The 15,596-nt window shown below is 36.5% G+C and overlaps 1 protein-coding gene across 2 annotated transcripts in view; it reads right to left on the reverse strand.

Annotated features, from left to right (window-relative positions):
- The window catches only part of TWSG1 (twisted gastrulation BMP signaling modulator 1), a 43,895-nt gene extending 32,288 nt beyond the window's left edge, over positions 1-11,607 (reverse strand). The window contains exons 1-2 of one of the 2 annotated variants that reach the window (XM_023534182.1): positions 11,528-11,607; positions 9,397-9,553 (exon numbers count right to left, since the gene is read on the reverse strand). In XM_023534182.1, the coding sequence (XP_023389950.1) occupies positions 9,397-9,519 (123 nt within the window). In that variant the 5' untranslated portion in view covers positions 9,520-9,553; positions 11,528-11,607. Of the gene's footprint in view, positions 1-9,396; positions 9,554-11,341; positions 11,490-11,527 lie in introns of those variants that run through there. The other variant, XM_011366161.2, reaches the window with a different exon arrangement.
- Between the last annotated feature and the right edge of the window lie 3,989 nt (positions 11,608-15,596).

Raw genomic sequence — 15,596 nt, forward strand, 5'->3', positions numbered from 1 at the left:
TGGAAATTTTCCACATGTCCCAATGAAATCCTCATTTTTGTTTTAATATAATAATTCGACAGGTGAAATAGCCAGTGAAAATAAATTTTAGTCACTGTTTATAAATTTTAGCAGCTATTCTAACTGCATTCAACATTTGAAAGGAAACAATGACTTATTCTTCCTTTAAATTACATCAGGCCTAACTCATTACTTTTGGACATTAATTTAAAAGATTTTCATGAGGTGTTAACTGAAGCAAAACAGGACAAAAATGCGTTAGAACCATAAATTTTAAGAGCAGGGATGTAGAATGAAGAAGAAAAAACACTATAGAAAAATAAGGTAATGTTTGTAAGAGGAAAGAGGAAACATTGTATATTACGAACCAAAATATTACTGTATAGTAATAAATCAAGATAACTGTAGCAAGAAACTAATGTAGAATTTAATTAGCACTGATTAAAAAAATAAGTTAACTTTTTTAGTTTACTGTGATTAAGAAAGCCCTGAAGTTATATTTTTAACTTAAGACAAAATACACTTTAAATGGAATTATTAATAAGAAACTATTTTGAAATCCCAACCTATTTCAGAAAATCTAAGATTTACTTAATAGTTAAATCAATTTTTAGAGCAGACTGTCAATTTGGTACATAAAAGTGCTAAATATTCAGATAACCAGTAAAGTGCTAAAATAATGAATTGACAATCTCTGAACCTAAATTTGAATATTTTCATTAAATACGATGTTATATCATTCTAAATAGGACCATAAATACTAGCCAAGTACTCACAAGTCAATAAGGGTTTTTTCAGTTCTTAATACAAAATGTGTAGAGATTTCTAGGGTAAAAGCATAACATTGATCCAAATTTTAAACATTCTTTTCACAAAGCAGAAGAAAAAAACTAGTAAGATCTTGTTAAAAACAAAATCCTATATTACCATTCCCCCCCCACTCCCCCGCAGAAAGGGCTATATAACTAGGACAGCTAAACCAGTCATTATATGAGCAAGGGAATACACCAAGATGACAATTTTACTTTCTTGATGTTTAAAGCTAGATTTCTTTCCTATCAGAAGCACAAAATAAATATTTATATAGGGACCACCGTTATGCATAGCAACTTGTAGGAGTGGCAGGAATGACTACTGCCTTATAGCCACGCTAGTAAAAAATATTTACATAACTATGAGGTTCCAGGGAAAATTTTCTATACTCAGTTATTTCATGAGTTGCAGAAGGCTCAACATAAACAAATGTTCTAACATCCTCATAGTACATCACTTCAACACTACAGATGTTCAAACCAAACCAAAATAACAAAAAGAAAATCTAAATTCCCTCTCAAAGGGTATCTTTCTTTAAACTTCTATAGCATTGCCTTTCTTAAAGTACTTCTTTCCCACATTGATTTTTGTATCTGTTCTCCTTCTGTAAGTTTAAGAAGAAAAGCTATCATTGTCATCTAAAATGTCAATGTGTCTTATATTTTGTTGAATATGAAACCAGGATTTTAATAATGTAGTTATGTGCAATGAAAAAGCAAAGCCCCAGCAATTCTTAATCTAAATTTTTAGAGCCGTCAACCACTATGAGAATCTCCTGAAAGCAATGGACTTTTTTCCTTTTTTATACTATACATATGCAATTCTGAACATAATCCTGGAGATACCCTGAAGCCTTTAAGACATCCAAGAACCCCAGTTAACAATTCTTGGTGAAACACCAATAGCCAATCTGTTCTTCAATTGAAGAGAATAGGAATAAAAGGCATTAAAGTTCAAGTTTCTATCAGTCCAGCCAGAGCAAAAAGACAAGAAGCAGGCATCTATTGACCACCCACCCATTCCAACCACAGCAAGAAAACCAGCCAATCAAAACAAACAAATCAAAAACTTCTCTTCAAAAAAAATGATCAGCCTCATAGCAGAGAATATATTCCAGCACCAAGAGCTTCCCTGCCCCTCAAGTGAAACCCTTCAGTATGTGTGTTTCAGGCCTGCCCACATACAGTCTCCCAACCAGACTTTGAATGTTGCATTCTTAACTATAATGGACAACTAAGTAAAACTAGACATTTGAAGGAGTGCTGCCACATGAAAGAGACATAAATTAAAAGAAAAAGATAATCTTGGAAGAAAGACAAATCAAGGTAACAGAATTAGGAGTGGAGGTGAACACACACACCTCCACTTATATCAATAAAACTTCCAAGAGTATCCTCAGAGATATCTGAGAAAAAAGTGCATTCAAAAACAAGTAGAAGTATTAATATAAAAAATTAACAAGGAGATAAGGGCTCCTAAAAATTTTAAGTTATTGCTAAACTTTTAAAATTTAATAGAAAGCGTTCAAAGGTAAAGTCAAGGAAATCTCCAAGAAAGCAGAACATAAAAGTGAAAACAGATTTAAGATCTATGACACAATATAAAAAAGCAAGAAACAATCTGAAAATGAAAAAAACAATTCCATCTACAATATCACAAAGAATAAAATACCTATGAATAAATTTTAAAAAAGTATAAGACTTGTACACTGAAAACTACAAAATATTGTTGAAAAAAATAAGAAAAATCTAAATAAAAGGAAAGACATTCATTCCATGGTCATGAATCAGAAGAGATGGCAGTACTTCTCAAACTGATCTACAGATTCAATGCAATCCCTATTCGAAATCTTAGCAGGCAATATTGAAGGCACAATCAATGAAAGAAAAAACAGATAAACTGGACTGCATAAAAACTAAAAACTTATGCTCTGCAAAAGACACTATCAAGAGATGAGAAGACAAACCACAGACTGGGAGTAAATACATATAAAAACGTAATCTGACTAAGGACTATTGTCCAAATTATATAAAGAATTCTTAAAACTCAACAGTAAGAAAATGAACGACTCAATTTAAAAATGGGCTAAAGATACAGACATCTCACCAAAGATGATATACAGGTGGCAAATAAAATGCTCAACATCATGTCATTAGGAAAATGCAAATTAAAACAATAGTAACATAGCAGTATATACTTATTAGAATGGCTAAAATTTAAAACACTGACAACACCAAATGTTGACGAGGTTGTGGAGCAACAGGAACTTTATTCATTGCTGGTAGGAGTGCAAAAGGTTAAGGCCATTTTGGAAGGTAGTTTGGCAGTTTCTTACAAAAGTAAACATATATTTAGCATATGATCTGGGATTTGTGCTCCTTGGTTTTTACTGAAATAAGAATTTATATCCCCACAAAAACCTGTACATGGATGTTTATAGCAGCTTTATTCCTAATTGCCAAAACTTGGAAGCAACCAAGATGTCCCTTAATAGGATAAACAAATTGAAGACATCCATAAAATGAAATATAAATCAGCAATTAAAAGAAATAGCTATTATGCCATAAAAGGACACAGAGGTGAAAGCAGCCAGCCTAGAAGGGCTACATACTGCATAATTCCAACCATATGACATATTGAAATTCTAAAACTATAGAGACAGTAAAAAAAGATGAGTGGTTGTTAGGGATTTGTCCAGGGCAAGGGGTGGAAAGAGAGGGAGAAGGATGAATCAGGTGGAAGCGCGGGGAATTTTTAGGGCAATGAAACTATTCTGGTCACATTGTTATGGCAGATATATGACATTATGCATTTGTCAAAACCCATAGAACTATACAAGACAAACAGTGAACCTGAATGTAAACTGTACATTTTAGTTAATTATAGTGTGTCAATATTGGTTCATCAATTGTAACCAATGTATCAACTAATACAAGATATTAATAATAAGAACAGTGGGTATGTATAGGGGAAAGGGATATGTGAAATATTCCTCCACCTTCTGCTCAATTTTTCTGTAAACGTAAGTAAAACTACTCCAAAAAATGAAATTTATTATTTTAAAAAACACCTAGCTGGCTTTATTAAAGAAATTGACAAGCTGATCCTAAAATTAATATGGTAATGCAAGGGACCCAAAATAGTCAAAATATCTTGAAAAAGAACACAACTGGAAACTCATACTTCCTGATTTCAAAACATACCACAGAGCTACAATAACCAAGACAATGTGGTGCTAGTATAAAGATAGACATATAGATCAATGGAATAAAATTGAAAGTCTGGAAAATAAACTCTGACATTTAAGGTTAAATTATTTTCAACAAGGGTGCCAAGAAAATTCGATGGGGAAAAAATTGTCTTTTCAACAAATGGTGCTGGAACAACATGCAAAAGAATTAAGTTGGACCCTTACCTCATACTTTACACAAAAATCAACTCAAAATAAACCACGGACCTAAATTATGAGCTAAAACTATAAAAATCCTAGAAAATATACAAGTAGATCTTTGTGGCCTGGAGTTAGTCAATGTTTTCTTAGCTACAACACTAAATGCACAGGTGACAAAAGAAAAAATAGATTAAGACTAATCAAAATTTAAAACTTTTGTTTTGTAAATGAAACCATGAAGTGCAAAAACAACCTACAGAATGAGAGAAAATACTTGCAAGTTATATATCTGATAAGAGACTTGTACTCAAAATACATAAAGAACTCAACAATAAAAAGACAAATAAGCCAATTAAAAAATTGGCACAGGTTCTGAATAGATATTTCTCCAAAGATAATATACTGATGGCCAATAAGCACATGAAAAGATGCTCAATATCATTAGTTATTTGAAAAATGCAAATCAAAACACTTCATACCCAATAAGATGGCTATAATAATAATAATAATAATAATAATAATAAAAGACAGATAATAACAAGTGCTGGTAAGGATAAAGAGAAATTATAACCCTTATACACTGGTGGTGGGAATGCACGCAGTAACTTTGAAAAATACTTTAGCAGTTCCTCAAAACGTTAAAACATAGAAAATATGACCCAGCAATTCTACTCTCAGATATATATCCAAAAGAAATGAAAACATATATCCATATAAAAACTTATACATGAATATTCACAGCAGCATTATTCACCTTAGCCAAAAAAGTAGAAACATCAACTGATGATTAATTAAATGCAGTATATCCATATACTGGAATATTGCTTGACCAATAAAAAATGAAGTACTGATACATACTATAACATGGATGAATCGTGAAAGCATTATGCTCAATAACAGAAGCCAGACAGAAAAGACAACATCGTGTATGATTCCACTCGTATTCAATCTACAGAATAGAAGTAGATTAATGGTTGCCAAAGGGTGGGAAGGAAGGAATGGGGAGTGACTGTGAATGAATATGAGGTTTTTTTAGGGTGAGGAAAATATTCTAAAATTATATCGTGGTGATAGTAGTATAATTCTGTGAATACACTAAAAACCAATGAATTGCACATTTAAATGGGTGAACTTTATAGTATTAGATTTACATATCTCGATAAAGCTGTTTAAAAAAATCTAAGACATAGAGCATCCATCATAGACTCAAACTAATAGAGCTCCAAATAGAAAAGAGGATATTACATATAAAAATAATAATAATAAAAGAGAATATTCCAGTCTTTAGCCTAAAATAAATCCCTCCTCGCCAAAAAAAGATTCTCAAAGTGGCCAACACAATGATGCTGGCACGAAAAGAACCACATCAAGGATAAGGAGATAAAATTAAAAGTATCCAGAGAGAAGGAAGAAAAAAATCTAACAAAGTCACCAATAGAGAAAAAAAAAGGAGATTTACATCAGACTTCTGACCAGCAATATGGAATTCCAGAAGTGTGAAGACATTTGAGAAATGTCTTTAAATTTTCCAAGGAAAAGATTTTAACATAGTTCTGTATTCAGGCAACTCACCAATCAGGTATAAGGTGAGACTAAATACATTTTCAAGATATGCAGGACCCACAAAGTTTACTTCTAATACTGCCTTTCTTAGAAGATACTTTAGGGCATGTAACAATAAAAATGAATAAATTAAGAAAGAACAAGATAAAGAATCAAAGAAATAGTGAAACAAATTTAGTAAAGTAAGAGTGGGAATGCACTATAGGAGAGTTTGGATCAGACCTAGAGAGCAATCAGTTAAGTCTGGAAACAAGACTGAAGGCTCCATTGGGAGAAAAACAGATTAAGAATTTAAAACAATGTAAGGTGTTAATGATTGATGATGCAAAATCAAGAAAGACAATTAGAAACTCAAGAAAAACAAACTCACTCAAGAAAGGCAATGTAATCAGTACCCTGTGTGACTGACCATAGAGTCAACAATACATAATCATTACAATATAAACATGGTTTAAATATTGTCAGTTTTAAAATATACCTGTAAATGGGTAGGCGAGGGGAGTGGTAAATGGGGTAAAAGGGGTCAAATATGTGGTAACAGAAAGAAATCTAACTATGGGAGGTGAACACACAGTGTAAATATATATATGCCTGAATGTTAAATGTAAGGCAAATATATATATGCCTTAGTGTAAATATATATATGCCTTAATGTTAAAGGGTACAGCTGAAACTTACTGGATTTTGTTAACCAATGTCACCATAAAAACTTAATTTAAAAAATAGAAGGTAGAATTTACATTATAAATCTACTTTATAATCAATTTTATCTAGTATTAATGTATAGTCGAAGAAAAAAACTCATAATTACTTAAAATATAAATAAAAATATATTATGTAATTTATTTTATACATTGTATTGATATAAACATAAACTAGAAAATACAAATATAACTCAGAAATTACTGATATGATGTCACATGTAGCTATTTAAATTTAAGTTAAAGTTAAATAAAATTTAAAAATCTGTTTTTCAATCATACTAGTCATATTCGAAGTACTTGGCAGCTACGTGTGGCTAATTTCTACTGCACTGGGCGGATGTAGACCATATCTACCAATGTAGAAAGTCCTAATCAATAGTGTTGCTTCAGATAATTCCAGCCCTCTATCTTCGAGCTGCCCCAACTAATGTTATGTGGCATAAATTCCTGGGCAAAATAAATGCTGTTTTTAGCCACTGATATTTGGGGTGGTTGTTACATAGCCATAGTAAGAGCAATACAAGGAAAGTAAAGCTCAGAATGTAAAATAATCTGCTTGATTTCTGGAGTCCAGAAAACCAGACAAATGGTGGAACTAATTACATTTCACTTCAATGTCCAATAAGCATTTATGAATAAACAAACAAGAAAATTCTCAGTACTGGAGCTCTTGATATTTTTAACCTCAAATACTCTGCCACTATTCACAAGAGTTATCTCTACTACTCCAGAAAAAGATTTGATGATTCTTGGCTCTGGAGGAACAACGGGAATCTGAGAAATCTTAGCACCATTGACTTAGTGGTTAAAAAAAAAAAAAAAAAGTCCTAGCTTCTTTCCAATGAGTTTACTAGAATTGTCATTTAACAGGTGAAGTTTCACATGATTTTCTAGTTTTTATTCTTGTATAGCACTTTTTAGTTTGTGAAGTGTTTTGTATTACAAATTTTTTAAATAAAAAGCAAAACAAACAGAAAATCTTTGAGCGTATTTATCAATATTAACCAAAAGCTTTCTTTTTAAAATACTCCCTTAATAAGCAAGGTATTTTAAATAAGCTCTAATTTTTCATCATTTGAACTAATGGAAATTATAGGCTTGAAGAGTCAAAAAATAACTTGGAATTTAAGTGAATTTCCTTTAAACACGGATATAGCAATTGTTATGACACTTTATTTCTATTAATGAATAATGAAGCTACATTGAAACAACCTGGGAAGTGGCAGATTTCCTATCTGACCACAGCACAAAGATGGACTTCATATGCAGACTATAAAATTTTCAGCCAGCACAAGTGTAAGCAGACATTCCATATCAAAAGTTCCATGTATAAAATTAGATAGTACAGAATTGTTAATTTTTAAATTGCTAACAGCTATGTTTTAAAGAATTTTTATCTTTAAGAGATAGATATTAGGATTATGATAAAATAGTATCAAGGATTTGCTTGAAATTAAAATAGAGCTGGGGGCGGTTAGTGTAGGGGAAAGTAGATAAAATAAGAGTAGCCATGAATTAGTGATTGCTATAACTGCTGATTCTAACTACTATTCATTATATTCTCTTATATTTGTGCTTAAAACTGTCCATAGTGAAAAAACTTAAAACCAACCAATGAACTTCTCCAGTTAAATGTTTTGGTTTGAAATGCAAAGTAAAAGTAAACAGAATATGCCTGGCCTCAAAGAAAGGCCAGGCTTCCTAGAATTTCAACTATTAATGAGAAGGACCGAAATGTCAGAAATAAATACGAAATGCCTCTGATCTATAAAAATCATTATCACTTCTAGTACATACACACAATTGCTCTCAATGTCAAGATTACAGCCAAGAAGTAGCTGACTCATACAGAGAATTCTACCATTTCTTCATCAACAGTCAATAACTAGAAGGGAAGCTAATAAATGCAGACATACAAGGGCACAAGATTGCTGATGGTCTTATACAGTAAGTGATCCCCAACTTTTTTGGCCCCAGGGACCGGTGCTCTTAGAGAATCTAATGCCTGATGATCTGAGGTGGAGCCGAGGCTGCGATGCTAGCTAGCACTGGGGAGTGGCTGCAAATACAGATGAAGCACTGCTCCCTCACCAGCTGCTCATCTCCTGCTGTGAGGCCCAGTTCCTAACAGGCCACCTATCGGTATTGGTCCATGGCCTCGGGGTTGGGGACCCTTGGAATAAGATGAAAGAGAACAGCGATATATATAAGACATGAAGTTCACCACCAAATAGCACAACTTTATGAAGAGTAATACCCAGTATGATTACTGGAAAGGCCATGGGCTATGGAGTCAAATACAGACCACATTCCACAGCCAATTACTAGCTATATGAGCCTAGCCAAATTACTTAACCTCATTTTTCTCTTCAGAAAAATAACAGTGGTAGCTACACCACTGCCTTGATGATTGAAAAAGATAATTGTGAAGTATCTTAGAAGCAGATTCTCCAGTCCCCAGCAACAACTTGCCTGCAACCTTCTGAGAAATGCTGAGCCAGAACCACCCAGCTCAACTATTTCTAGATTCCCAACTCTCAGAAACTGCCTGAAATAACAAATGTTTACTGAATTAAGTTGCTATATTTAGGGGTAACTTCTTACACAGAATAGACAGCTAACACATTATATTTAGGATACAGTTTGTCTAATATTTGACTAGCTAAATTTTTTAAAAATATAGTTTGCTATGTAAACTGGATTATACAAGGGAACCCTTTAATTTAACTGAGCAGAGTATGCATCATCTTGTAATGGCATGGTTATAAGCTGGGTATTATTTTCAGTACTGAACTTCTTGAATCTGACCTTGCTTATATGCAGTAACCCAGGCCCTGACCTAATACTCAGGCCTTATACTGTATTATATGCACTCTATATCTGCTCTACAATATATTTTAATATTAATGGAATACTCAGTCTTACCTGAATGAGGCATTTGCTCACATCACTAGCACAGAGTGCTTTGTTACAACTCAATGAAACAGGGACCCATGTCAGGAACACCAGGATGGCTAGAGTAAGCATAACAACAGATTGTGACTTCATGTTTCTTCAAAAACAATCAGTAACACTCAGGAAGCTAAACAAACAAAAAGAAAAAAAAACTTTAATTGAAAAAACATGCTAGGGTAAAAACAAATACAAAAATGAAAAACTAAACTAATATTGTGTCAGAAACTTTTCAGTGATCATTTTAAGATCCCTCAATGAAAGATTAAACATGAAAACAAAAATCCTGCAATTTTATATAGTAATGTTTTGTTAGCCATCTTCAAAGATCTAGAATACTGAAAATTTTTCAGACTATCCAGAAATGGTCACTGTGAAAGTTAAAGTGAATATATATGTCCTCAGTAACCTGAGAGTATGTCAAGCAGTTTCAATACTGCACTGCTACTACTCAACTTTAGTTTTACGTCCATTATTCAACTTTAAGCTTGCATAAAAACGACTAATACTGAATTATAATTTAAAAAAACCACTTAACAATATTTTAATTCACAGAATTAAAACGAAGTTTTTAAATGCAAATTATTCTAGTGATGATGACTATTTCATTGTCTCTCAACATAATTAGTTGGAATGAAGCAGCTCAAAGAAAGGAGTAGCCTGTCATTCCTTAAATACTATAACAAACAACAAAGGGGATAGTAAATTATTAACTGCATTAAGAACGCTGAGTGAGTTATTAAAATGTGAAAATATTCTTTTGATTCTATACCACATGTACTAGAGTCTTCAAAGTCATTAAGAAGATATTATAGTTTAAAAAGAAAAAGGAAAAAAGACCAGCATAAATTCTGACAGTGAATAAACAACCAACATGGCTATTAAACTTTTAAAAAAGAGAAGATAAACTTCTTGGTGTTGAAACACACTTCCAAAACAGAATCAATTAAAATAAATGACTATTGATGTAAGAGGGATAAAGGTGCATTTATGGGGCCTTTATAATTACTATAAACTTTTAAACTAAGTATTACGAAGTACAATAAAGCAAAAACAATAAGAAGGCGAAAAGAATAAAGGGCTTTGTACCCAGTATGACTCAATTTTGAAAGAGAAAGCCCTGGAGATTGTTACTGAGGCCTACAATGTATCCCTGAAGACCGTTAGTAACTCAGTTATCTAATTTATTTAACAACACATACCAAGTCGGATAATTTTTGGAGTTCATATTTGTGGAAGCCAAAGAAGGTATCTGGAAAACTGTTTTTTCCAGAACTAGTTTTCATCTTTCAACCACCAAAAATGGGATTAAAAAAAAACAAAACCCTCTAACGGTTGTCTTCATCTTACTCCCAAAATCTTACTGAAAAATATTCAAGTAAATAGGTGCATATACAAAACAGCTAACAGAATTAAAGGGCTTCTTGTTTTTTTCCTAAGGAGTTCAGAACAATACCGCATCAAAACTGTTTTCATACATCGTGACTAGTTTCTCAGGCTGTGGAGAGCCTTGCGCTGACCCTAAGGGAGAGAGCAATGACAGCAGCCTTTGTGCCGCTGGACCGAGTCCCTGCTGCCTGGTAAGGAGGCAGAGGCCACCGCAGCTCTGCACCATCAGCTCACCGACGCGCGAGTGACAAGGACAAGGCCAGGAATGCGGGCACCAGCGATGCAGAGGAGGGCGCCGCAGAGGTGCCGCCGGCTCGAGGGGCCCGGGCCGCCCTGGCTTGCGTGCCCGCACCTAGCACCCACCGGCGGCGTACCCCGACTTTGTCCTCTGCTTAGGCGGGGTTCAGGCCACGAGCGAGAAGCTCCGTTTCACCTGGCTCCCGAGAAGTCCCTCTCGGCCTCCAGAGGCCCGCGCTCGCGGCCCAGACCCTCCCGTCCACAGACGCTGCCCTGTCCCGCTCCCGCTCACCGAGCGCCGCGGCACCGCGAGGCCGCTGCCCTGGTTCCCCGCGGGTCTGTCCAGCCCGGGAGCGCTGCAGGCTGTGCGAGGGAGGCAGGCCGCGCCTCCGCGCAGTCCCTCCGCGCAGCGCCCGCGAGCCTCGGACACCTTAAAGAAACAGGCCCACCCGCCGCCCCGCCCCCTCTTTCCCTCTGCCTTCCCTGGGCTCCTCGCCGCCGACGGCTCCCGCCAGGAGGCGTCTCTCACTCAGGGGAGGCTCCCAGCGGCGACCGGCCCGAGCCCCGGCCCAGCCCCCGCTTGCGGCACCCCAGCCCGTGGCCCCACCGTGGCCCCGCCCCCGGCCCGTGGCCCCGCCCCGGCGCGGCTCCGCCCCCGGCGCGGCCCCCACGGAGGCCCCACCCCCACCGCCCACGCGCACTTTTCCTCGGTCCTTTCCCACGCTCGCATCTCGGGTTTCTTTGCGAGGGGCTACCTCAGGCTCAAGCAGACCCACCTGTTAGGCCCTGTCTCTAGGTTTATCAGTGCGAGTCACGGAACTGGGAAAGTGACGCGCATGAGCTCGTGAATCCTCACAAGCAGCTATGTGCCCCGTTTTGGGGATGCAAGACTGAGGAACCGAGTGGTCGAATCGCCTAGCTCGTTACCCAGTAGAGCTGACACTGAACCCTTGTTATTTGACATTGAAGGCGGGATTTATTAAAATACAGATTTCTGGGAACTGCCTCAGGCCGACTGAATAAGAATCCTCAAGGATAGAGCCTTTTTTCAACAGTGCAAAAATTTCTGGCACCCTTAGTAAGTGCCTGGCACTGTGCTTAGCATTGGAAATAGAAGGGAGGAGACGCCGTAGGAGCTGGCCCAGAAGGAGCTCACTGGCCTGTGGAGAGGATGGACAGACAGCTAGACAAGGCCTCAGGGCGCTACCCCAAGCTTCGGTAGGAGAGGGCTGCCCGAGCATGCAGGACACCAACATTCGTTTCGGCCTGTATTTTAAAAAAATATATTCATTCCACCAACAGGTAGCATATAGATAAAGGTAACAGAATTGCAGAGTTCTTTCCCATTTGCTATTTTAAAAGATTCCAGCGTGATTAAGTTGGAACCCATTGGACTAGATGACCCACAAGGTATTTTCCCCTTGGAAATGGTTACCTAGTGCTGAAGTCTTAAGCTAATAAGAATCTTAAAAGCTTTACATGCCTCTTTGTTGATTGGAAGGAAACAGAAAGAACGGAAAAATTGATTGGCTGGGGGGGGGCGTGAATTGTATTATTGATGTTAGTCCATTTTTGTACAATAAGTAAATAAATATACATTTAAAAAATAATCCCTGAAAATTATCGTAAAGAAATAATTGAGAGCGTACACAAATTAAGGGTCTTATTTAGGCATTACTTACTAGTTGAATGAATTATGATACTCCAGTGCAATGGACTAAATCATCTATTAAAAATAATATTGTAGATCAGAGGTTCTCAAATTTTTTGGTCTCAGGACCCCTTTATGCTCTTGAAAATTATTGGAAGTTCCAAAGAGGTTTCGTTTATGTGTGCTACATCTATCAAAACTTTCTAAATTAAAACAGAGAGATTTAAGAAATAGTCATTATTTCATTTAAAACAGACTCCATTATATGGTAACATGAATAACATTTTATGAAAAATAAGTATATATTCCAAAAAAAAAGGTGAGAAGAGTGGCATTGTTTTTACATTTGTGCTATTTTCTTTAACGTCAAAATTAATAGAAGGTCGCTGGATTTTCATATCTGCTTCAGCATTCAAACAATCATATATTATGTAGCCTCTAGGAAACTATTCCATATTCATGTTAAAAGAATGGGAAAAAAATAATGTATTATTATTAAAATAAAAATAGTTTGGACCTCATGAACCGCCCCCTGAAAAGGCCTTGGGATGCCCAGGGTCCCCTGATTACATTCTGAGTATTGTTGCAAATGCATTTTGTTGACATGGTAAGATGTTTATATCAATATTTTAAAGTAATGCACATATATTTTAGAATGAATAATATAAAAAATTGTGTACACAATACAGTCATTTTAAAAGACCTGGAAAGAGAACCAGAGTGTTAGCAATGGTTATTACCTCTTGGTGAAATCATGAGTAATATTTGTTGTTGCTGGTTTTTTCCTCTGTATTTCCTAATGTTTTTGTTTGTATTACTTTGGTAATAATAAAAAATATATAATTATTTTTGATTTAAATTAAAGATTCTCTTTGATATACCCTAGAAGGTCAAATGGTGGTTGAGCCCCCATTTGAATATCAAGTGGTTCTGTATCTGTGGTTGGCAGTTTGGGAATTGGAGCTGCAGGTGTAACTGTAGTGCTATTTTATTTTACTAGAAGTCTTTATGATCAATGCAACAAAACTTCTTAGTTGGGTTTGATGAAAGGGTCAAATGTCACTGACTTACTTAACCTTCAGTTAGATATAGATGTTTCAGTGGTCAAGAGTATCAATGTTAAGAACCTTCAAACCTGTAGGGAATTTTTATGAGTCTATTTGAGCCAAACAATTGCTGGGAAGAAAGATCTCAAATGCTCCAGAAAAGGACAGTTTTGCAGTTTTTAAAAATACATTTGGAATTAAGGAGGGAAGGTAAAGAGATTACACAAAGGTGGAGAAAGCAATATACAGGATAGTTAACAAAATTACGTGCTCCTTTGAGGGTGGTTATGCCTTCCAGGGGTTTGGAAAAGAGAATTACTTGTGGCATTTCAAAGGTATGTTAGTCTTCATGCCGGCAACAATGGACAGGGCTTGCTTAAGGCAAAGATAACCTTTCACTAGAGAAGTTATATGCCTGGGGTATGGCTACCCACAATGACCTGCCAGTTAGGAATTTATAATCAGATCACCCTGTGAGGTTACTTTTGGTTAGATTTACTATAGAACCCCTTTCTCAGCTACAAGACTCTCAGCCAACTACAGTAAAGGGGGGATATTAGTTTCATACTGCTGTGTTAACAAATCACTGCAAATTCACTGCTGTAAAACAACACAAATTTGTTATCTTACATTTGTGGAGGTCGGAAAGCCCTAAAATCAGGGTATCAGAAGAACTGTGTTCCTTTTGGAGGTTCAAGGGGGAGAATCCATTGCCTTATCTTTCTAGAAGTCAACTGCATTCCTTGTCTCGTGGCCCCTTCCTCCATCTTCAAGGCCAGCAGCAATTGCAGTTTGTGAACTTCTGGTCTAGAACTCACTCTTGTAGGTGATAGGTTATAGACTTTCAATTCTGGGCCTCCTCTCAATCCATTCCTAAAGAAATGGAGCAAAATGGAAGGCTGAGGCATGGGTTTCCACCTTGCTGGTTCTCTAAAGGGGAGTGGGAAGACCCCTACTGCTGGCCTTTAGGAGGCAGGGCACAGGACCCAGAGAGGAAGGGAAGCTCAGGGCTGGCTGAAGGCGGCTTCTATCTTGTGCAAGCCCGGTCAGCCCAGTGGAGACAGGAAAACTACTCTGTCTCCCAAGGGAGCAGCTGACTGTGTCTGGCTGGGGTAAAACACGGTGGTTTTATTTTGCATTTCTTATCTTTTTCCACTTGGATTACTCAAATGAATTAGCTAATTGGTTTTACAGATTTGAACTACAGTGACTCACAGTTTATCAGCCTCTCACCCTGCTGTTTTGGAAAAGAAAATCTGTTGGGGATGGAAGGCCCATTTGAGGACAGATCTTTCTCCTTCACTCTCTCCCTCTTCCTTCTTCCCTCTCTGCTTTGTTTTCGGTATTACAGCTAAACTACCAAGAGAATGAGGAAAGAAAACAGATTATATCCAAAGATTTCTGTTGTTTTGTTTTATTTGTTCTGAAGTCCCTTGTAATTCCCTCCACAATGAAGGGGGTTGTTAATCTACCAGGCAAAAGCAACACTTCCCAGACTCAGGGCCCTAGGTTCTGCAGGAGGCCAGCAGACCACTGGGCAAGTATGCAGACACCCCCCACACCCCCCACCCCGCCTGCTGGGAGAAATGCTATTCCAGCAGAAGATATTTGCTCAGGACTATCATAGTCTATTGGAATATTTACGAAATGTTCTCAAAAGCCTTTAAGGCTTTCCCAATATTTACACTTGGCTCACTTTGCGTACCAAGTTAGGTCCAAACTCCCTAGCTTATTTATTTAAAATATTTGTTTATTTTTATCTTAGCTTTTTCTCCCTCTGTGTCCCCCCTCCCCCATTACAGAAGTAATACATACTTAACTGGAAAAAAATTTTAACTTATGAAAGTTTA

The sequence above is a fragment of the Pteropus vampyrus genome, unplaced genomic scaffold, assembly GCF_000151845.1.
Source record: "Pteropus vampyrus isolate Shadow unplaced genomic scaffold, Pvam_2.0 Scaffold122, whole genome shotgun sequence".
NCBI lineage: Eukaryota > Metazoa > Chordata > Mammalia > Chiroptera > Pteropodidae > Pteropus > Pteropus vampyrus.